This window comes from Takifugu rubripes, chromosome 9 (genome assembly GCF_901000725.2).
Source record: "Takifugu rubripes chromosome 9, fTakRub1.2, whole genome shotgun sequence".
Classification (NCBI taxonomy): domain Eukaryota; kingdom Metazoa; phylum Chordata; class Actinopteri; order Tetraodontiformes; family Tetraodontidae; genus Takifugu; species Takifugu rubripes.
Window position 1 is genome coordinate 7,982,760 of NC_042293.1, and position 24,580 is coordinate 8,007,339.

Genomic DNA, 24,580 nt, shown 5'->3' on the forward strand with positions numbered 1-24,580 from the left:
TTGATAGTATCTCTCCCACACGTACGCTCTGCCTTCACATCAGAATCACAACAGCTTTACAAAGAGGGAAGGTGCCGAAAAGTAAAAGTCGGAGTGACCCTCTGCTCCACCATCTACTGGGATCTCCCAATCAGTCGCATCCGTTTTATTGGTTTGGCTCAGTGCGTGTCTGTGCGCGTTGTTTCTTGGTAGCCAACATAAAGGCAAGTTTGTATTAAGGTAGTTTGCTGGGCAGGAGGTCGGCGCCCGAAGGTTTGAAGTGGCGTCATGTAAAACAGATGTAGATGCACCGCGTGCACGGAGAGGCCTGAGACTAACGCCAGAGCTGTCTGGTGACGAGACAAAATGGCGGCCAGCGGGTCACCTGAGGGGATCCGCCCTTGTGCTCCAGCTGTCTCACGTTGTCCTTCCCCCTAAGATGAACCCTGTGCTCGCTCTGCACCCCCCACCCCCCACAGGCCACACCTGACCTTTGCACTCACCTTGTTATTCACCTTGTCATCCTGCCTGCTCAAGTCACTCCCTTCCCTCTCTTTCCCTCCCTCCCTTCACTCACTCCCTTCCTCTCTCGTCGTCATGCTAACGGCCATGTTACCGGAAAATAATTTTGCATCGCCACTGAACAGAACAATTATATATTTATGTATGTACAATTAAAATGAATGCACACTTCTTATATCTTCATGGAACGAACATTCAGTTTACATTAGATTGAACAAAAAAAAGAAGAGAGATTTATATGTTGGTGTGTGACAGGTCAGTAGAACAACTAGTTACAACTATTAGAGAATAAAAAAAAAACAAGCAGACACATTTTCCTCTATACGTTTTTTTTTCTTCCTCTAACCTTATTTTGCTCAGCACATAGATGATATCGTTCTAGCGAATTACATTTAAAATGTCACAGCAATGAAATCTACACTTCTAACGACCCAAAGCGCCCCCCCCCACCCCACCCTTCCCTCCCCTCCCCCCTCCCAACCCAAATAAAAGAGCAAATGAAAAACAAAACAGAAAAAAACTCTGTTACCTACAATATATACACAAAGTGCAAGGAGGCACTTCATAATATCATGCTTTTTTTTTCAAAGATAGTGGTGCAAAGAAAAAAAAAATATATATCGTATTCATGCTTCTACAACTGTGTTTGAAGAAAATAGTGGTCCCACACTGTGGTTTGCATCTCTGCTCTGAGATCTCTTTCATTATGTGTGTGTTTTTAATGTTTATTACTTCACAGGTTGAGGAGACAGACGAGGCCGGTTAGTGTGTCAGTGCTGCGACACTACTCTAACGTGTGGCGGCCTCTGAGCTTTAAGAGTGCATGATTGGCCTGTGAGGTGGAAGGTGGAGGTGGGCGAGTCTACGTGCGAACTCCGTGTCGATGCTTCGGTGTGTGTAGCAGGAAGTAAAGGGCAGTGCTGTGGCTGAACGAGGTTATTTTCACAGTTTTCTTGCCATTAGCCTGACGTTTTCCTTTTGTTGTGCGCATGGCCGCAGGTGTCTTGCTTTCTAAGACAGAAATATAGATGCGTTCTGGCTCAATTTTCCGATCATGTCCCAACTGCAGCATTGAGGGTTTATGTGAACAGTCTTGAGCTCTGGAGGCTAAAATGTCTGTCTGACATGGCTGATCTGTGTGTGCTGGTTGTGCATCTGTCTTTATCTCTGTGGCAACATCCGCCAGGAGTGTTGTCAGTTTCTGTGCTCTTCTCCCCCCCCCCCCTGTCTGTGCTCAATTGATAAATTAGTAAACAGCTCTTTTTTTTTAATAAGCAAATTTAGCTGCTTTGCAGATAATATAATTTTCACTTGAAACAGTTGTGCTCAGGGTTTTCTTTCCGTGTTGAAGACTAAACATTCAAGGCTGAATGTGGTTCCCTTTCTGTGCATTAAAAAGTTGTGAAGGATCATTCAGATCGGGCCGCTGATTCAAAGGGATCCTGGCTGGTGTTTTGGTTCCGTTTGTGCTCCGGTACTCAGTTTGTGCTCAAGCCTTTTTTGTGCTTTATTTGATTACATCTTGCTTGTTTTTTCCATATTTGGGCACCAAATAGGGCTGGCCGAATAGGATTTTTCACATTTAGGGCAGCGGTTCTGCTTTTGAGGCCTTTTGATCGACATCAGTGAGGAAGCCGGCGAGCACGCGCTGCGTCAGAAGGCAGCTCAAAGTCTTCTTGATTGATTTCTTGATTGATTTTCTGCCTGTTTGGTCCCTTTCATTGCCTTGGTCATGTTCCTAACCTGATTCTCTCCCTCCTGCTCTTTCTCTGTCACATGCACACATGCATACGCGCAAGTATCTCTTAGCAGGCGACACAAATGAAAAGTCCCTTTCTTTTGAATATAAAAGAAGAATAAAGGTGGCGAGGACAGAGGAGGGCTTCCACAACGACCGTGCTTTACCTTCCGCCGCTTTGCTGCGCGGTCAGAGGGCAACGTTGGACAAATGTGATCAGGGTTCTGATGCGTACTTGCAGACTGACAGGAAACAGACAGCACAGTACTTACAGCGACTCAAAGGCTCCCATTTAAATTCTGGTGCCGTAACAACGGAGCACTTGGGTTTACGTGTGCATGAAATGTGAGCGACGCCGCCGCTCGCGTCACAAGAGTCAAGAGATATATTGCTGTGAGTATCTGGTGAACTTTCCTCCCTCCCTTCCCCGAGCCTCGGAGTATGTTGTGCAAGTACATGCTATTAAAGAATATTGTGCTCTAACAGGTAAAGGTAAACCTCCGTTATCATTTCACAGTTAGGTGAATTAGTATCATCTCATATCAGTCAGACAACTGCAAAAAAATAAAAATAAAATAATAATAGAGGCAATAAAAATTAAAAGGGACTAATTAAAAAACTAAACTACATAAAAAAACAATTAGTAGTTCTGTTCATGTGACTTTTTTTTCTCATTCACTCTCTTATCATGAGATAGGAAAGCTGGTAGAGCCCAGGTGCAGGGGATCTCTGTGCCGCCATTATTCGCGTTTCCACGGCTCCTCCTCAACAAGCGTGCACTCTGCGGCAGAGCCGGTGGTGCCTGAGGTTACCTGCAAGCAGTTACACAGTTGGTCCATGCCTCGGAGACAATCAGGAAACCACTTAAGGCATTCTGGGGTTTTTTGGCATTCAAAAAAAAAGGGGGGGGGGGGGTAATCAAAGCAGTTAAGCAACATGCGAAAAAAAATGTGTGGAAACACAAAAACATCAGAACGGGAACGTGCATGACAACACTGAAAACCGTATTTCTTGCGTTTATTAATTTGCGTACATTAATGAACAAGCTCCAGATGCTACAGGCACACACACACACACACAACAGGATAAATGCTTTGTTATCGCACTAAAACTACAGTGACAGCTCTACAGAGCAAGTAGAAAAAAGAAGCCAAAATATTTAATTGTGAGCTTTATTATTTTCGGAGCGACAAGCCACAAAACAACAGAAGAGCATTAGCCGCAGTGGAAAGAGCAAAAACTTTGTGTCGTTTTTAAGTTTAAATATCCGAAATGCGCTGCTAATTTAACCTTCTACCGGAGGTGCGATTTGCCAGCGTTGCTAGGCAACATTTATCATCCCTCAATAGATGAATGGGCTCATTAGGAGACCTTTTTCCTGCCCGTGCCAATGTGCACACGCATGCCTGAGTGCCAGGGAACATGCTCTGCCAACTCCTCTTAATATTATTTTAAATATATATACATTTAACATTTACAGAGCTATAGATTCATTTACAGCGTTTGATTTCACAAATACACCAAGTAAATGAATAAAGTGATGAGTCATGGCAGCCATGTCAGAGATAGACGGAGCCCTAATTAGCAGTGACACTTCCTGTCCTGCCTGCAGTCGATGCTAAAGGTTGGACGTTTCATTAGAGGGCAGCAACCTTTTCAATCACGGGGCTGCACATTTCCCTTTCACAAGAATAAAGCAAGAAAAAATGGCTTTGCCGAAAAAAAAACTTACATACTGACATCTGATGAACCAAAATGGAATGAACCAAAATGGAAGTTTTAATGCACCACAGGGCTGCTAAATAATTCCTGGCTCACGCTGAGGTTTATCTGGCTTTGGCGTCTGAGTCGGCTCCAATCCCCAACAGGTATGCAGCTATCAGATGAAGCTAACCACAAAGCACTGATCTTTAACGTGTTTTGTCCTTTCAGAAAGTGCACTTTAAATGTGTAACCGACACAAAGCTGCTCTTCCACATGGCTAAAATACACACATGCGTTTCAGTTCTAAAAAAAAAATCGTTATCGTTTAGATGCAAAGAACAGATCATGCGTTAAAGAAGCATGTGCAGGGTGAGCATGCAGCAGAAGAGGGGTTACATAGAAGTCTCTATGTCCGTGAGCGTTAATGGTACCTTGCATTCATCTACTACGACAGAATTGTTAGCAGCAGTGGTGGAGGTTGTGGCGGAGGCGGTTACGACGCACTGGTTGGAATTGTTCTCGTGGTGGTTCTTCATGTCGTCATAGTAAGACTGGGTCTTCGTCATCATTTCGATGTCGTCCGATTTGGCTGCTTGCGCATCCAGCTCCTCCAGCTCCGCCTTGGACAAGTGGTACACGATGCCCGCACCGTAGGAGTCACCCACCACGTTGACAGAAGTCCTGAATCGATCCCTAATCAGCGAGAGAGGGCATAATAAAGGTTGAAATTCTATTGATTGAATATGGTAATAGTGTATCTTTGGTTGTGGTTTGGATGATGGATCCACCTATGGTTACAAAATGGTGAAACTGGAAACCATTTATCAGGCTACAACCCTCGAAAATTGGACCTACCATACCCTTCAATGAGAGCGAACCTCCTCTGGAGCTTTAAGAGCGTTTCCACCACATTTCTGTCTTGTTTAAACTTACAGCAGCCAGTCAACAGCGACCAGCAGGCTGATGTCTTGGGTTGGAAGCCCCACAGCAGTCAGGATCAAGAGCATCGTCACCAGGCCAGCACTGGGGATACTGGCTGCTCCGACACTGGCCAGGGTGGCGGTCATACTGGATAAAAACACAGTGACAAACCACTCAATCACATTCACAGCCGTCCCAACCACATCCTCCACAACCATCTGACCACTGATTGAATATAATGAGGAGGTTCTTGTATGAGGAAGGTGCTTGTATGAGGAAGAGTGGCTGAAGAGCTCTAGAGTCTCTCCAGTGAAAAAGAATAGAGGGGAGAGAATGTGAGGGATGGGATGGATGAGAGGGTTAAGTTGAGGGTCAGCTCGTCCATTTAAACTCTCTTGCCCGAATGTTACGACAGACGTTTTTATTCAAATAAAAGAGCTTCACATTAATGTGGGTATTTCCCATAAATCCGCTGGGTTAAAAGGCCACAGGCATAAATCAAAAGACACAAGGAAACAGAAGAAGCTTGGACTAAATGGACTTCCTGGTTGGGGGTTCAAATAAGAAGTGTATCCTAACCTGACGGTTACAATCTGACCAGCATCAAGTGCGATGCCGTTCATCTGGGCGATGAAGATGGCGGCGACGGCCTCGTACAGAGCTGTTCCGTCCATGTTGATGGTGGCACCGACCGGGAGCACGAAACGGGTGACCCTCTTGTCGATACCCAGGTTCTCCTCCAGGCAACGGAAAGTGACGGGAAGGGTACCGGCGCTGAAGGGCGGAGAGAAGAGGACAAGCTGGGGTCACGTTGTGCACGAAATGTGTCAACCACGGCTTACTGTCCAATCGTTTGAGTGACCTGGAGGCCGTGCCCAGGGCGGTGATCCAGGCCTGGAAGATGCCGAGGAAGAAGGAGAAGGGGTTTTTCCTGACAATAACGAAGTAGATGCTGGGCAGGAAGATGGCTCCATGGATGATGAGCCCGATGATCACGGTCACCATATACATGCCCAGCTGCCTGGCTACCACCTCCAGGTCCTTAATGGAGATGATCTTACCACAGATGAGACAGGCGATACCAAATGGAGAGTACCTGTTCAGGCGCAAAAGCTGCAGTCATTTCTTTACATTCAGCTCAGCGGGGCACAATCTCTGCTCACTGTAAGCGTTTAAAGTGGCATGGCTGAAGAAATAACTCCCGGGAGTTATTTCGGCTCAAAGAAATCGATGAGGTTCAGAATGAGTCAATGAGATTTCCCAAGTGATACTGACCACATGATCATGATGACTAGTTTCATCACAATCTCATTGAGGATGTTGAAGAACTCAATCATGAGCCTGGCCTTTTCACCCATCTTCCCCATGCAGATGCCAAATGCAATAAAGAACCCAATCAGACCTGTGGCAGAAAATCAAAAGCGTATCACACTTTGGATCGCGCTACAGCCCAGCGAGATCGCCACATCTCGATGAGAGCCTTTACATTTACAGTCAAACATCTGGTCTTGCATCTGGTCTTGCCACATGTTGAAAATCCTGTAAATGTAATACTGTCAGCAAATATCCTGTTTGGAGCCATGCAAGTTTAGGCCAGCAGATGAAAATGCCAGTCCATTCTCACTAAAATACACTAGTAATTATAGCAGATGAAATCCATGAAATATGACTTTCATGGTCCCCAGGGGATGAATTTGAATGATTTTTTGCCCCCTTTTTGTCACCAACAGCTCTGGCTTTCATTTAATCTTCCACATTCTAATATTTCTGCAACACTAATGGTATTCCACATAGTATCAGCTGAGCTCTCCGTTGGATGCTAATGCCACTTAACAGTACATGCTGATTTTTAGTATTTAGCTCAAAAGAACAGCTGTATGCCTTCATGATGCATCAACCATGGTGGCAGCATTGATGTTAGGCTTCACTTCTCACGAGCTGTTACATACCCAGAACATTCATGCCACTTTTAAACTGCAGGGACTTTTTAATGATGTATTGAGGCTCCTTGGTAATGTTAGCCACCAGGCCCTCCATCGCAGTGGTGTTGACATCCTCAACGACCACCTCTACCTTCTTTGTGACTGTCTGGATCTGAGTTAAGAGAAAAACAGAGACTATTTATCCCAGTAATATGTTCCTTAGCAACTGTTCGTTTTTTATTTAAATATGGTTTCTTAATCAAAATTAAATTGCAATTTTAAGCTATTACAAGTTAGCTTGTTGTGTATAATGTATAAAGTAAGTTAAAATTGGATCATGTATGTACACAGTCTAACCAGTAGGGGTGCTGCTGTAGCTAGCCAGGACAAAATAAATATTTGGTTCAATATGTGTGGTTGTATTTGTTGCAAAATTATTTAGCTATGCAAACTTCAATTTGCATATTACTGCAGCCTCCCATACCTGCTGGAAACAAGCCTGCACCAGGTTCTCCGGGAACAGGTTTCTTATCAAGTCAAAGAAGGCGTCCAAGCTGGAGACATCATCATTTTTCTCGCCCTCGCCGAGGTTTTCTTTCAGTTTGGGGTTTCCGGGGTGGATGACTAACACCAGGATGACCCCCAAGATAGCAGCAATGATGGTGGTGGACATGTAATAGATCATAGCTCTGGTGCCCAGACGACCGCTGGATTTGGCATCCAAACCAGCCAGACCTGTGATGATATGGTATTCAATTGGCAATTACTTGGATTTATCCAGTGGAAATAAGACTCACAGGCCAGAAAACCTGGACAAAAGCTAAAATCAAGGGATTACAAAATGATGTCTTGTCATCTGCTTAATTCACATGTTAAATAGAATCCTGTCATGGATTTTACATTCAGGATGGCAGCATGACGAGGTCATGACGAGGTCAGTGATGTAGCTGGACACAATACACCAGTGTGAGCACCTGTGATTAAACTGGAGATGATGAGTGGCAGGATCAACATCTTCAGCATCCTCATCAGGATGTCTCCGGGAAAAGCAATCACCATGACAATATCAGGATGGATCGGAGAGGCGACGCGGAGCAACATCCCAGCTACAGCTCCCAAGATCACTCCTAAAGATGGGAATGGGCACAAATGAGCAAAAGGGGTTAAATTAAAAGGACGTCTGGGGTGAATGCAAAAAATATAGAATATTAAAGCAAACAATGCCATCCATTTTCTCATAGATAGTTAGGCTCATGGGGTGCTGGAGCAAATCCCAGCTGAACTCTGTTCTAAGACATAAAAATGAGATGTGATTTTCTGGTTAAAGACTTCTAAGAACTCAACAGTGCCACATAAATCCCATTTTTGCGAATTGCTAACAGGCATTTTACTTGAAGATGAGAAACCTACTACGAGAGAGTAACGCTGCAGGGAGGATTTAGAACAGATCTTTGAAACAGCAGGGAATAGATAAAATGTCAGGCTGTCTCGCGGTGCTGTAATCCGTGCAAACCTGGAGTGTTTTCAAGGATTTTTCACTTGGGGACAATCAAAATTAGACGTGCCAGTGTTCAACATAAGGCCTAAATATTCCATCTAAAAGTGGTCACCTTCAATCCCCCAATCCCTTCTTTAGTTTTACTTACCCTCCAACCCATATTTGCTATCCAGAAGCCTAAGAAAGATCATACCCTTCCTCTTAAAAGACAGGTGACCTTTGGCAGCTCAGATGTTTCCATCAGATCTGTTTTTGGTCCCTTCCTCCCTCCCTCTGACTGAACTTCCTCTGTGGTTGAAGATTGTGCAAACCAAGATGGCATTTAATAACACAGACCAATTAAAAAGCTTCCAGCTTATTGAGTGTTTAAAGCAAGCTGTCCTCGGTGCCTCAAACTCTCCTTCACCCTGGCAGCGTCCTGTGGATTCTGCCAGACAGAGGACCGTTGTTGGTCCTTGCCTTCCCCTGCCTTCTCCTTGGCCCATGTGCAAGCTCCCATTCAGGCTCTTATCTGCCGAGTGACAGATGATCAATGAAATGGCCAATGAGCTGGCCAACATGACTCTGCCAAGTGGGGGGAGATGTGCACGTGACTCATGTTCCCATCGAGACAGACACGCACACGGCAGATACATGTGAAATGAATTAATGCATCTTTATCTGCTTGACTGGTTTTAAAAAGGTTTGAAGGGACCATGAAGCTGCCAGACACAGCTGACATTAAAAGGCAATGCAATTCAGATCCAGGGTCAGATTTAATAAGGCTTCACTATCATGATGCCGTTGTCTCGTCCCTGTGGTGCAATTAGCTGCTGCTATAATGATGACGTCGTTTAATAAAGCAGCCGAGGCTGCGTGATGGCGCCGAGATCTTTAGATAGCGGCAGGTGGTGCAGAACTGTGGAAGGTCATGACGCATTTAAATCATACTTCCTGGTAGAACCGAACAATCACTGGTGGCATCCAGCACTCATATAATATAGCCAGAATCAGCTTTTCACTTTAATAAAGAGCTTGTGATGAGTTCTCTTACCCAAGACAGTGAGCGTGAGCAGAAGGTTTTTGAACAACTTGGACCAGATTTTGGCACATTTGGACTGAGGCCTGGCCTCGATGGGCTCCAGGTGGCTCTCGTGCATCCTCACCTCAACTTGTTTAGGCATACTGTTGGCACTGGGGGGAGAGAAAAGAGGAGAGAGGTGAATGCAGAAGCTGATGAAAAGCTCAGAAAATGCAGATTGCATCTCTGTACTGTGAATACTCTGAACATTGAAAAGCCTAAAAATGCAAATATGAAGCGAGGGAATGTCTGAAAGAGATAGTATCATTCAAGCAATAAAGGCTGTTACCAAGCTGTCACTCCAACAGTTCAGCAAAAGCCTCTGCCAGATGGAAGCGAGTTTAAAATGACACTTCAGACTTTTTTCTGGCTTGACAGGAATTTATAGAATATAAACTTGACTGGAGGAGCTGCCTAAGATTTTACACAACCATCGTGAATAATGCGTGATTGCCTACAGAATAATGATGCATTTATCAGAGGATCCATACAGTTAGTTGACTTTGCAATGCTCCAATGCAAGAATCCGCTCCGTCAAACATCATTATTTGAGTGTAAAAGGCGGTGAAATTAAAAAAAGAAATTCCAATGTGTGTATTAACTGCCAAGAAGTGTCGTAACCATTGTGAATCATTATGCATGCACCAATATGCTTCCTTTCTCTGTCACTCTCCGTCTCTCTCTCTCAATTATGATTGTTGGACACTAAAATTAGAGACACTCAAAATCTCAAATACAATTGTGGGAAGAGAGGACCTCAGACATGCAGCCTAATTAATTGAAGAAGTGATTTTCCATTACAGACAACACAGCTGTTTCCTGGGGCCCTGTCAGGGCCAGAATCAGGCTGTCATTGAGAATAAGAAGTACTTGAGTCGGAGTAAAGAGGTGCCTCTGTTCAGCTTGATTGTCCTTGCGAAAATAAAACCATCCCTGCTTGGGTTTTCTTGACACCACACCAAAGACAATTGTGGTGAATAAGGACAGAACAAGTGAAAATAATCTGAGCTTTCACCTCACCCCTCAGGGGTTAAAACTCACAAATCTTGATCTTGAGAACTTTTTTCAGAACTACACAAACCGTGATGCCAGAAAACTGTACACATATTAATCATGTGGGCTGTTAGATGTGTGTGTGTGTGTCCCCTCCTATATTTCCACATGAGCACACACACATAGAGACCCACACATTTGCGTACACCCCCCATTTTGGTATTGCTGGGGCCGTAGGTAGCTTCCGGTCAAGGACACATGAACACCCTTCCGCCCTTTCTTATCAAATAAAGTGGATAATGCAGAGAATACCCACTTCCGTAAGAGTGAATGAATAATACTCTAGGCATGATTCCGTGGAAAATTTGTCAACGCTGTGTAATCTCATTCGGTAAAAGCGACGAGTCCCGCTAATTCAATTTTCACTCCTTTCTCTCACTTTCATTATTTTTAGCACCGAGGGGCTGGGGGAGCGGAAGCAGATGTCGGCCATCACCGGCATCGGAAATTAGAGTTTGAGGCATACGGGGAAGTGTGCAGGTATGATGAATGACTTCGGAAACTATGGTGAAAAGCAGTTAATTGTGATTTTAAAGTAATGGGAAACAGGAAAATTTTCAAGCTGTGTTTTTGTCTAGTATATGAAGAAATTCTCTCTAATGGAAAAAAAATTGCATTAAATAGCAATGATAAAAATCTGTGACTGCATATGACAACAAACCTAAGATAATAATGTGGAAATTGCAATCTGCAGAGCCAGAACAGCCTCCAAACAAGCAGTCACACACTCTGCAGCCTCTGCTGAGGTCATATTATGAACCATTTCATCTTGGCTGATGATCGTGAAGCCATGAAGAAAGAAGGAATGCTTCATTAAAACATTTGACAGCTTTGCCAAATTACCAATTATTCAAAAGACGTGTAATATTTCATCTATGATGCACTTTTATACTTTTGAATGAACGTTTAATGAAAGTATTAGTAGTAAATGTATAACCAAAAGCAAATATATAGAAGAAACACTTGCTGCTCAGGACTGTTGACAACTGTACTCACTTCATTTCTGTTGACGGCGAGGGAAGTGCAATATACATTGACCGCTGTCAAACTTTCAGCCTTTGGTATTTAAGAGCAATTAGCAGAAGTTTTACAGAGGATCCTTAGTGCTCCATCCACTAATATTACCGGGCGTCTACAGATAGGTTCCCAGGTACAGCCAAGAGCTGGAAAACACTCCTCTCAGCTGTCCACCAACTCTTCCGAAGCATCCAGAGCAGACGGAGCCCAGATCACACTCACAGTCCACACAACCTGAATTGCCCCATCTTGATGTCAGCATACCCCCTTCAGCCCCCACCCCCTGACTCCACCACCACCAACCACAATCAGCTTCCCAGCAGGAATCGCACACACGATGTAGATGCATTTCGAATAAAACCTGGAAATACACAGATAATTCAAACAGAAGAGGGAGGAGTCAGTTATCTGAGCTTAACTGTCAAATCCCTCATGGACCCTTTATTCCCTGGGTGCTCTAATCCCTGCAGAGAGCATGCTCCTAGACTCATCCAACTAGGATGTTATAGTGAGGCAAAGGCCGGGATGAGACGATGACCGCTAATGGCACGGTGTAGACAGCGGCGCTTTGTACTGCGCAACAGCTAAGTGATCATCGTACGATAGAAACAGAAGATTTGATAGTCATAATGTTGCAGGGGCGACCTAGGGGGTATTAGGTTCATCCTGGCGGAGCTCAGAGGAGAGGTTAATGTTTAATGCTGCTCTCTGATCATACTGAGCAACACATTTCTTTGGTATGTGATGTAAATTTTTCTCTATAAATAATTTTAACACCATTTGTGGGTCTGCCTTGAAAGATGATGTTGACCGCATTTAAATTTATGGCTCTATGATATTAGCATAAAACTCCAAAGAAGCGAACTCTGAAGGGAAAAATGACGTGACATGATTTATTAGAGGACGAAGTCACACTGATTTCGCCCCAGTATCCCAGCAGCATGGGACTTCACATTGCACTGGGCAGTATCACATTATTCTAATTAGGGAAATGTGTTGGAAAGCTATTTCCTCTTCAGACAAATGACCAAGCGCACAACAAAAGCCGGAGGAATCCCATCTCTGTTGGCAAAGGTTGTGTCATGAGAAATCACTCATCCTAAATCCCTCGACATGTCATCTACATCAAATAGGCTCTCAGGGAAGCGAGCAGTTTCAGGATGGGAGTTGGAGAGCAGAGAAGAAGGGGTTACTGCAGGGGAGTGTGAGGGACACTAGGAGAGAAGGGGGTATGGGGGTCACACCAGCACTTTTCAGGCAGAAGAGGGGCCTTTGAAGGGGTAGGCAGAGGCAACCATCCCTGCTCTTGGCTGATACCATGTGAAGCTCTCCGCTTCCTCTCTTTTTCTTCAGAGGGGCTTTGTTTCACATGCAAACAGTGGCAGTGGCCCCAACTTGCCTGGCCAAGCGCTGCATCCAAACTGGCAGAGCCGAGAAAGGAAAAAGAAGGGGGGGGGTAGAATAGGCTAGGGTAGAAGGGTAGAACTGGGGGGAGTGTGTATGTCCAGAATGCCCGTTCTTTCAGGCCACTGATGTCATGCCTGTGCCCACCGTGGGAGAGCTGTGGAGGGACCAAGGCACCCCCTTTTTTTTCTTTCCCCCTACACAGTCTCTTTTTCCAGGATGAATGAATCTTTCAGAAGCTGCTTCCCATTGTGTCCCATAATCGACTGCGATTATCCCAATTTTATGCTGCCTTCCTAGTGCGAGGAGGTTCCCTGAGTGTCGGCATTGAGGACTGCTGCGATGCAGTAAAGACCATGAGGGGTTGTCGTAGCAACACACTGTGGCCTTGGGAGAAAGGGATGAAGAGAGAAAGAGGAAGCTCAAACACACTCGCAGCATACAAACACCTAAACCCCCTCTCATAGCAAACAAGATGGAGCAGAGCACTTTGAAAAATTAGCGAAGGAAAGGACACAAGACAGTTTACTCAACCAATACTGCTCACTTCCTAGACAGCCTCCTCATACAGCATTCAGAGTACATTTAATAAGAGACTTTTTGGACCCATTGTGTCGATATGCAATCTCAGCTCATGTAGTATTGAATGCCGTTAGTCCGAATTCTCAGACTCCGATCGCCGCCATCTATCCATCTGATGAACACATGATGAAGATCTAAATGAAAGTGAAAGTTTCCCACTGAGCTGCAGTGGGGCCCGATGCCCGTTCTCATGACTGGATCATCACAATATAGTGTGAGGTAAAGACAACTGGAGCTGGGCCAAGCTCCGGATATATCAGTCCCCTCTGGGCCTCACAGCCACTTGCCATGCAGTGGGAAGAAATGGACTCACACATACTGGCTGCCTAGGAGCTGAAACCACCACCGCCACCTTATAATTCGACAAACACTCTAAGCTGTGCTGTGCATAGGAAGTGGGAAATAAATTCCAATGCCTGAAGAAAGGCAACCCTTGTCACTCTACACCTCTAAATTATCTATCCTTAGCTGGTTGTCCACACATCAGTGCGTGTTCTGAATGCATTCAGCCATGGTGAGACACAGCGATGTGTGGACTATCATACAAATCTGTACTACACAGACACACACACACACACATACACAAAACTGGTAGAACAAGAGGAAACTCCAGGAGTGCAGATCAATAAAAAAACAATGTGTTTTTATTAGAAGGGGTACCGCAACTGAAGGTTTCCCATGGACCTCACTGTGAAATTTAGCACTGCGCAAGAGACACATACAAGCGCTGGAAACACACAAATGTAACCCGATTAAGGTTCTTAACTATCTTTGACTGTCTAGAAAGTTGAAAAATATGCAGTTTGGTAAATGTGTGTGACTGTTCCGAAAGTGTGAACCTTTTGTCTGTGATGCATCACCATCCCGGCAGGTGCTGATGGAGCCATACTGTACGTGCATGTGCATCAGCATTCTGGAAGATTTCCCTTTGTTTGGCACAACTCTTTGTGTCCGTAATGAGGTGGTCATTAGAGGGACGATCTGGGATTCCTGAAGCTAGTGCTGCAGTCTGCAAAGGTCTCTCAGATGTGACCAATCCCTCTATAATTACGCACTAACAACCTATTATGTCATAGAGTGCCTTTTGCAGAAAATTAATCCCATTCATCTGGATGTTTTTTGGATTAATAGCATTAAATCCAAACCCCTTTTTTCCCAGTCAGATATAATTCACATATAATTAAACATTGGTTGGAATGTCTTGTTCCCTGCTATAAATATGGCCTGGATGACTGAGAATCTACATAGACTTCCCTGCTGCCTCTTCTCTTCTCTTTTTGGAAGTTTACACCTCCAAAGAAGCACATCTGGGATATTTCATGCCTCTGGTTCTGGAACCATCTGTCAGCAATGCTATAGTGATGGTTTCTGGCATGTCTTGCAAAGCCCCAATCCCTGTCCACTATCCCTGTCTCCATCTTTTCCTCAAAGCTGCACAAATGAAAGATCAGCACGGGAGAGATATTAATCCAGTTCCTGCAAACCCCCTTCAATCAGATAGTGGATCACATGGGCTTTTTGCTCATTGCTCTTGTCGTTCTTCCAGTAGCCTCTCCTGCCTTCGACACATGAAGCGAGAGCACAGTCGTTAGTAAAGATGTGTTAAACCTAGTGGGCTGTATAGCAGAACGCCACTTTTGACAGCGTCTGTCCGATCCCCATAGGAGCTCATTAAAATCTGCCAGCAAGACAGGACCACCCATCCCCCACCACAAGCGCCAATATGGTATACCCACTGCATTGCTGAGGGGGGTGACAGAGACATAGGCAAAAAAGATAGAGGGAATGATGAGGATGGACTACATGAATACCATATAAAGGTATGTGGGTAACAATGTATGGGGGGAGGGTAAAAGAAATAAAAAGAAGGTGTGGCTGAGGTGAGGATGGCGGCTAAAGGAATGTAATGGCAAACAGATGAGGAGATAAATGGAGAAGGAGAGGTACAGTGTGATGAAGGAGCGCCACGTATACAGTATGCAAGTGTTGCATCCTGGCATATATGTCTGTGGATAAATTCACGGCTGACATCTGTGTCGGACAGCTGGCTGGCTAAAATGGGATTAGTGCACAAATCATGTTTCATACATCACTAGACTCACCTGCCACACAGTTAAAAATATATGGAAATCGGTTGTCTCTTTTGTCTCACCACATTTGAATTAAAACAAACAAGCACAACCACACATACACACAAACGCAAACGCACACCTCAGTTGGTCCAGTCCTGTGGTATGGGGGGAGTTACAGACTTACTCAGGATTTGCCAATAAGAGGACTAAGGAGAAGAATAGATGTTCTCTCACTAATTAAACACTGGAGTCTGTAGGGACTGAGCATAGCCTGCAGCAACGGTCGAGTTCTGCTCCGCTCACACCACCTCACGGTGTTGACAAAAAAGGCATTCCTACACACGCACATACACACGCACACAATTGCTTCACACCACTGTGAATTTTAAGAATGTGTAATAACACGACTCATGGAAACCATTTACATATTTAAACTTAAATAGGAGTTTTTTTTTAAAAATCCTTAATGCTGCAGAGTTCAGATGTTAGTTTTTAGTGTCTTTTTTCTCTTCGCTTTTATCTCCTTGAACTTGAACCATTGTCTACTCTCCAATTACTGAACTGGACATTGGAGCCAGCATTTGTCAGATTATGTGGAGGGATGACAGATCTTTGCCCTCCCCCACACACAAATTTACACGCACAAACTTTATTCGCATTGATTTACTCTTGGATTGTACGCTTAGATTCTCAATCTCTTTCATATCAATAGTGGCGGTGAAACAGCTTCCAATAACGGATAACCAATGGCAGTTTGACGCCTGAAATAATGTGTTTTCTGAATGTTTTTAAGCACTTGGAAGTGGTGACACAAAATTGCCGTAAAACATTCAATGAGTTGCGCTTGTGTGAAACATTTCAGCAGTCAGAAGAATGCCGAAAGTTACGTAACTGTCATGTCACAGAAACAATAACGGAATTCACTCACAAATTCTTGTAACTACAACCGTGAAGTTCCGGATGCTTTGACCTTTGACTCTCAGAATACAATGAGGTCACATTTGGTTTGACATTATGTTGGATCTCTGCCTTAAACCTGGTAAATGTGCACACTTTTGCTTCATAACTAAGGAGACTGTGTCTTTTGTCATGTCTAGACAGTAAAAATCTTCATAGAACTCTTCTCACAGAGCACAGACATAGCGCCTCATCTGCAACGCAACGTCGCAAACTGTGTGTATTTCTCCGTGCTTCAGACTCTGCCAGGCTGCTTTCCATTCAGGACCACGTCAGTGGTACTGTTCTTTCAGAACCACATCTCCACGCACTGACTGTGACTTGTTTTCCCAAATCCATCAGAAGCTGTGTCAGTGAGAGCTAGAAAAACGTGCTACTGCTTGCCGCTACTACGCGCGAGATGCCACAGAGGAGTGCCTGCTCGCCTGCTGCTGCTGCTTCTCGCTCAGCTCAGTGTTTTTCATTCCACCTCATTACTTGCCGCATACTTTGTCAAACTATGTAAATATTTCTTCAGTCACATGCCACCATGGAATGCCACAGAGAGCCCATTTGGCTTTTTCCACTGCTTAATTATGACAGTCCGCCTAAAGTCCCGATCAGTCATTGTCTGACTCCCTAGGCAAAAAAAACAACATTTCTGGCACATTTCTACCGTTTGATCGCAGCCAAATCCCTCGACGGCAGGCGTCGTGGGATGTAAAGAGGATGATAAACCTCCTTCAGTCACATTTCAAGGCATAGAACACAAATTCCTCCAAAATCCCGGATCACTCTAATCCTTGTACAATGAACGCTTGGGAATCCCGTTGATGTCAGGATCTGTCTGAACAGAACAAGGTTCAGAGTCCAAATACTGCAGTTAATTTAATATAACAAAATACTGACTTTTATTTCATTTGACACTTTACATGATGCAAGGCCTGGTCATTCACAATACCAGCTGAAACTCCTTAGAAAAAGACAACGGACAGACAGACAGACAGACAGACAGATAGACAGATAGACAGATAGATAGATAGATAGATAGATAGATAGATAGATAGATAGATAGATAGATAGATAGATAGATAGACAGACAGTTCCTAATTAACCAGCGAATGATGTTCTGGGCCAAAAGCCCCAAACAAAACTCTCTCTGTGTTCAGTAGCCATTCAGGCAAGCTGCTCTTGGAACACGCCACCCCTACTAGAATAATGGGGCACTTTACAGGCCTCCAAGTTAGTTCACAGATTCTGGAGCTGGGAAACCGCTAGCACAGGGTTCATAGAGAGGAGGGGCATGTAATTGTTTCCTTGGATTTTTTTTTTTGTTTTTGTAACCCCCCTCCACTTCTCTGTGACTCTCTCTTCTGCTCTCTCTCCTTTTATATGTGGAAAAAAATGGGACTGACAAACATGCAATGAAGGGGATTGTTGTGTGTTCCTGGACAAGTGGGTGAGATAAACAGATCCAGACTGTGGGGTCTAGCGACTGTGCTCTTCCGGATGGGAGGACCATTGGGGTACAACACACACTCGTGGGGGAGTGTGCGATGGTAGGAGGGTAGGGGGCTAAAAAGTCCCAAGGGTGAGAGAGCAAAAAAAGGTCCATTCCGGAAGAAGCGCAAGGTTGACATGGGTGTTACAGTTCCTCCTCTGAGAGAAGACATTGTGCTTGGTGGTGAGGTTTTAATGCATGTCCTGTTTTACCTCCCTAAAACATCTGAAACTCTCCGCGATTAAGCACACAAGTGGCAGCTCCGCTCGGCGCTCCCACAGCACAGGCTATTTACATACTGAAGAGGGACATTAATGCGGGCCGAACCCCCGGAGCTGAACAAAGACGCTCACAAACCTGCCTCAGAGGCCCATTACGCACTTAATTGAGGATTTGTGGAATAGTAAAGAGGGTGCAAAAAGAGGAGGAAGGCGGGTGGTAAGAGAGGGGGGGTAGTGGCTTTCATTCAATTTCAGTGTATTGGAATTTTTAGCTGTTATTACTTCAGGGTTTTGATCTTTTGTCTGTCAACAAACACATTTAAGTTTGCCAGTGGGATTATGGAGATACAGGGATCTGAAATTGTATACAGTCCAGTAACTAAAGTCTAGCACTGGTTCTGGGGTCCCCTTTATGTGCCTGAAGAAAATTACCAATTCACAATTCAACTTTATATCACAATAGAATCCACTTCACAGCCTTGCTAACAACACCAGGTTTAAGCATATAAACGATGTGTAACTACATCTTTTTCACCATATGGAAACTGGTGGCATCGTAAAATCCTTTGTTTTCCAGTCGACCGCTTCCTCTTTACTCCCCCTGATCCTCCCATTATCCTCATTATGAAACTGTTATGAAAGCTTTCCTGAGGATAAAAGCAGCCCAAGAAGTCTGTAGCGGGCAAAGCCGGGGAGAAATCAAGCCAAGGCTACCCAAACTTCAAGTAAATTTGCATAAAATTGCCTCACATTTACATAGAATTTATCCGCGAAACAAGGAGTAAACCATCATTTAACCATCATTCTTGTTGACAATTGTTTAACTCTTCAATTTGTTTTGAACAAATCCGGTAATGTGCTTTAATTATGATTCCTTTGTCGCATCACAATGGACCGACTGTTCTCCGTGGCATGGTGTTTGGTGCCAAGACCAAAAACAAAACGGGACTCCCCCTGTCCACTCAGGCTTCCAGTCACCAATCCCTCATGGGGCAGTTTTTCTGACTCCTCCTGCTGGCCTGAATTCCAGCATAGCGGGTACCGATGGGACAGAGAGGGAGAGAGGGGCAGAGTAATGGTGAAGGGGTTGGGAGGGGGGGGGTTCACTACACCGCAGTAAACAGTAGCTCATTTCGTTCTGGGGCCTCTCTAGTGTCTTTAATAAGCACAACTTTAGGGTGTGAACCATAGATTGAACTGGTAAACTGCTCAAACTGTGACAAAAAAATCTTTATGGTGCCTGAAATCTGACCAATTGCAAACCGGAACAACAACTCACAACATGGACATGAGTAGCTTCTAATAGTTGCTTATTTTCAGTTTCACATTGACTGTGTTACCAAAAGATTCCCTCCCTTCGTTCTCCTAAAAGTGCACGCACACAGATTTGCAATATTTTGTAAGACCATGGCTGGTCTGACCTGAAAATCCTTAGGTAATCTCAAAGCGGTCATGGAGCTGCGAGGAGTGTCGAGGCAGCTCTTTGATATATGTATGGATAAAGTTGTTGCAACCTGTCAAAGTGTTATCCATTCTTTACCCAGTAACAATTGCTGCACCGTGCCTGAACCACAGCCAGATCCATCATTTCTCCACCGGCAGCAGACCTGCAAGCGAATGCCTCACTTTCTGTTCCTGTGGAGTCACGAAGGGAAGTCATAAAGGGAGCCGAGCTCTTTGTTCCGACGGCCCATGGGAAAATGGGAATTTACAGCAAAGCAATTACAAAAAAATGAAACGGTAGATGTATTAGTCAATGAAAGGGAGAGGACGAGAGGTAGGCGGGAATGTTTGTGTCAGGATATATGTGTTTGAGGGGAAGTCCCGGAAAGACCTTACGCCGGGAGAGAACTGGAACATATGAAAGTAATTAAGAAGGAATGTAAAGAAGAGGGCATCTCAAAGAAGTGACACGGGAGTATGGGAAAGAGAGAAAAAAAGGACAGCAGCGGAAGAGCAAGAGGCTGGTAAAAGGAGGAGCTGGAGGGCACTTTGGCAGCTTTGGAGTATTCCCAGGAGGATTACCAGAGCTGTAGATGCCACTAACTGCCAGCAAGAAGCTTCTTCATTGGAGGTACATGGCAGGAACACAGGTACACCTCGTGGACACATGAGGGCTTTTAGCCAACTGTACCCTCCATTCCTTTCTACCCTACCCTGATTAGAAATCCTTCTGAAGGTTATTTTGGGGCAGAGTCCGCAATATAGAGAAACGAGTATAAAGGAGGAAGAAAAAGTCAGAGTTCCTTGTGTCAGCACGCCCTACCCTTCGACTCTTTATTCAGTGAGAGAGTTATCGCTGATCTCTAGCTGTTCCTAATCTTTTTCTATATCTGACTTTATCCAACACTTTTGGCAACATTTTTTTTCCCATTTCTTTGGTAGAACCTGAAATGAATCATTGTTCTTGGGTGGCAACATATTTTTCCTGAGCATTCAGCGCTGAAATGAGTGCACATTCTAAAGGTGCGTGAAGTGCCCACTGCCACCGTACCTAACATCACCAACAGAAGCCGGATTTCCTTTCTCACGTCAGTTTGGCTTCACTTGTTTCCTCAGCGCACAAGAGTGCTTTAATCAGTGGCCCGAATTCAATTCCCACAGAAAAGCAAGTGTCAATAAAGATGCTATCAGGTCATCAGAGTCTGGAAGTTTTTAAAAACCACTATGCTGTTACCTCCTTCCTTTCCTTATTATTCACCGCTCAGTTCCCCACAGCTACCGCCTTTTGTGTGTGTGTTTGTGCGTGTGTGCCAAATTGCTGCTGGTGTGACCAGCTAGTCTTTGTCTAGGTGCTCTGAGCGATGTGCTCCTTCATTAGAGGCACGTCTCAGACAGATGGTTATGTTAACTGGGAAAAATTATTGTTTGGACTCGTTTCTTTTCCAGCAGGAGCTGGCCAATGCCTCGGGGATTTGTTTGAGCTCTGCTGTACGTGCAAGATGCGTAATTTGTTGGACGAGTTGGGCGGAGAGGGTTGGACGCTTCAAAATAACAACTGCAATAAAAAAAACTATCTTACACTGTTACACCTTTAGGACCGTGTAACGCTTCTGTTATTTGGTCGAGTCTTTTCAGTGATCTCGATATTTCTAAATTTATTATCTGCATGAGAGTAAAGGGGAAAAGGTGTTCATTTCCCAGATGGCATGTCTTAAACACACAAGAATTTTTTTTCGTCTGTCACCCAATCGCAAGTAAAATGAGTCAAAGGAGGTTTTCCCTTTTTCTTTTCACGTACAAAGAATAAACGCGCTTGTGCTTAAATGCCAAATGGTAATGGACCAAACGGGTTGCTGTCAATCATCTCCATTTACAGTTTCTGCATTCACAGCCCATTAAGTTCTTCGACAAACATGGGGGTGAATGGAATTGAGGGCATGAAATTATAAATGACTCATTGGGCCTCGTCGCATGTGTCGGCTCGCTGGGTACCATGTGCAATAATGCAGCAAATGACTGAAGAGCAGCCTCCGGGAAAAGGAAAACACGTCAACAAACGCGCCTCTGTGCAGAGTCTCCCTGCCATCAAATGAAAGGCCTCCTCAGACCCAGAGCACCAGGGTTCAGCCAGTTCCTGTCACAGGCACCAGTGGAACAATAACCCACCATTAAAACCTCAAAAAGACACAGCCCACCTGGCTCCCACCTCTCATGACTGTGAGGGAGGGGATCAAAACACTCCTGTTGTCATGTGACAAGTCAGGTGCGATGCCAAAGGCGATCGGGAGATTCGGTTTCCATGGCGACATTGATGGTGCTCCTGGAAAACCACCTTATCAGTGCGTGTGAGCCCAGAAGCGTTCTAACATGAACGCGGCGGAGGACCGCAATGATTGGCTCAAAAGGTGGGTGGCGTTAGTGAAGCAATTGGAGCGGCTCCGCTGCTTCTCCAAGCTGATGCTTTTCATTTGGCCGACACAAAACCAATACACAAGAGCTTTCCACTGTACATCATCAAAATCACCGCTGTGCAATTAGGAGTGGCGTCACAATTCAATTAAAATCGACTGCTATGGTCTCTTAACGACGCAAATTATGGCCAAAAATCATTTTAATTTCATTCCTTCGCATCGATTGAAGCCCAATTCAACACAGGGCAGCCCAAGATTAGGAAAAAGAAAAGTTTTTAGCCGAGGCTTCTGCCGCAGAAGGTGGCTGGTGGCTTTTGATGGCTCCTTTTGATGCCCCTCCGCGTAAATGTTCACTCAGATCACTCGTCGACAGCACACTGGTGCGACTTCTATTGGAATCCATTCGCGCTCGAGCCGTGACAGAAAGCATCGTGAGCGACAGAGGGAGCTCCTTTGTTCACACATTAAATATCAGGTGAGGAGCGCGGTGGTTGTTGGTGACGCCGTGCGCTCCGGGACCTTCAGCGACCGCTGTCACCTGGCTCCATATGCAATTGCGCGCAGTGCAATTCATAAAAACACAATTAGAACATCCACAAGCTGCTTTCTGTTGGAATGGAAATGGAGTGGAGTGCTTGCAGATGTCTTTCAATCAAAGTAATAAAACTTGCAAATGAGAGTGACACTGGAAATTATTTAAGCGGGTCACAGTGCTAGGCGAACAACAACAACAACAATAATAATAATAATAATAATAATAATAATAATGGACTTCCCACTCACCTTTTTTAACAACCAGGGGGAGAAAAGTTTTTGGTTTTGTCCCTTTGCGGGGTTTTGCCGCATCCGCTTCAGAGAGGCTCCAGGACAGACGCTCCACAGACCAAACGGGGGATTTTCTGCCAGTAAAATCCGTGGTGCTCCGCAGCTCCGCGATTCCAGTGAATGAGCTCTGCCTCACCTCGCTCCTCGGCGCTTTACTCCCCCACCAACCCCGCCCGTTTCCCCCCGTCTTTGTCTTGTGCATGGGAATGCCAACTCCTCGTTGGTCGACGGTGGGCTATAGCTCCTAGCGCACTCACAATTCACCCTGCACGTCTCCTCTCGCCCACCCGGATCTGAGCTGCTGAGAATCTTCATCCTGTAAAGACGAATCTTCAACATTTGGCGCAAAGAAGCCTCAACCTTTGTAATTCCATCATTACCGACCCTCCTTGCTGATCAGTTTCTGTGCTTCATATGTTTTTTATTAAGCTCCAGAGAACTAATAAAAGGGGCCAAGTAAAACACATGATTTGTATTTAATACATTTTATTTAATGTGGTGGAAATGCTGCATGCCTCAATATGCAGCTGATGGTCAGAATCATGGAGGGAAATGTTTGACACACTGCCGCCATAGTTTAATCCACTAAAAGTTGCCTTTTAATCCACTAAAAGTTGCCTTCTAAAAGTTAATTCTAATACTATTACCTGTGTATTTAAAGGGTTGTTTTCACTAAAATCACTGCAGGGGTTCTCTGCAGTGACTTTAGTGAAGCTGTGAAAATCTTTACTGACCATGCAGGACACTAGAAAAACAGGTCTATCAGCAAAGCACACAAAGAAAAAAAACCAACTCTGCAGTATAGCCTGTCAAAAATTCTACAAATTGTCAAACCTGGCGGGAACAACACAAAACCCATTTCCTTTGATGTGGGGCGACAGAGCAAGATAACAAGCCACCAGGACAGCATGCCTGAGAGGTCCACACTATGTTGATAACATTTATTCATGCATAAGCTACAAAACCAGCTGATTAATTATTCGGATTATCCTTCAGAGGGGGATCGAACCCCAGGTCTATCCTGGGTAAAGTGTACCTTACATCAGTTAACCAACGAGAAAAGGTGTGCCATTGTGGGTCCAAAGGTGGTTGAAAGGTCGCTGAAATATGGTAGCTGTGAGTCACTCAAGGCAAAACTGGAGAGCAACAAAAAGAATAATGCGGAAGTTCAGATGATCAGAAATGTGGCGAATGGAGAAAATACCAACAACTGAGCCTGAAATTTTAAAAAAAATGAGTAAAAAAAAAAATGTTCAAAAGAGGCAATCATTAGATTCCAAAGATAATAAAAAGCAAACTACCTCTGAAGATTCAGCATATGACAGGAGGATCTCAGATACCACCATAAATTGTTGCATAATACGCACCACCGCTGTGCCACTCCCAAAGAAAAGTGTCAATGTGAAACTGATTATTTTAAAATCCCGCAGGCAATGACAAATGAACCCAAATGGAGTGCAGGGTTCATTCCAATCTAAAATCTAACAGGGCTTTGAAAATAAATAAGGGCAGGAAAATCAAAGATGTGCACATATAAGCTAAATGTCCCACCGTCGCCGGGGTGAGTCCTGCAGAAAACATGAAGCAGGCCGGAGAATGCAAAGGCTTTTAGCTTGTCTGGTTCCGACATGTTTGTCATGCAATGCAACATCGGAGTGTGCGTAAAGACCTGCATGTTGCAGCGGGCTAGAGGCACGTGTGCTTTCACATAATTCCCTGATTCCTTGTCTCCTAAACATTGGTGATACCATCTCTTCCTTTAGCACCACTG

At 44.6% G+C, this 24,580-nt stretch overlaps 1 protein-coding gene across 3 annotated transcripts; it reads right to left on the reverse strand.

Annotated features, from left to right (window-relative positions):
• Positions 1 to 1,674: 1,674 nt before the first annotated feature.
• Positions 1,675 to 22,962, reverse strand: slc1a2b (solute carrier family 1 member 2b). Of its 3 annotated transcripts, none has more exons than XM_029841345.1 (11): positions 11,394 to 11,639; positions 9,318 to 9,457; positions 7,761 to 7,913; positions 7,271 to 7,521; positions 6,814 to 6,958; positions 6,140 to 6,266; positions 5,727 to 5,960; positions 5,444 to 5,638; positions 4,877 to 5,011; positions 4,448 to 4,636; positions 1,675 to 3,051 (listed from the first exon to the last, which is right to left on the reverse strand). In XM_029841345.1, exons 1-11 carry the CDS (start codon positions 11,429 to 11,431, stop codon positions 3,048 to 3,050), a joined length of 1,611 nt encoding a protein of 536 aa, XP_029697205.1. In that variant the 5' UTR covers positions 11,432 to 11,639; the 3' UTR covers positions 1,675 to 3,047. The 3 variants fall into 3 exon arrangements, with proteins under 3 accessions (XP_029697205.1, XP_029697202.1, XP_029697204.1); XM_029841342.1 differs by having other exon boundaries at positions 1,693 to 3,051; positions 4,375 to 4,636; positions 11,394 to 11,641; XM_029841344.1 differs by lacking the exon at positions 11,394 to 11,639 and adding an exon at positions 22,768 to 22,962 and having other exon boundaries at positions 2,980 to 3,051; positions 4,375 to 4,636.
• Positions 22,963 to 24,580: the final 1,618 nt, after the last annotated feature.

Excerpts from the sequence above, each read along its gene's own strand:
- slc1a2b (XM_029841342.1), bottom strand. The coding sequence starts at position 11,431 with ATGTATATTGCACTTCCCTCGCCGTCAACAGAAATGAA. Across the intron at positions 7,914-9,317 it reads GCTCACGCTCACTGTCTTGG|GAGTGATCTTGGGAGCTGTA; the intron begins GTAAGAGAACTC and ends TCCCATCTTTAG. Across the intron at positions 5,012-5,443 it reads GGTCAGATTGTAACCGTCAG|TATGACCGCCACCCTGGCCA; the intron begins GTTAGGATACAC and ends GTTTTTATCCAG.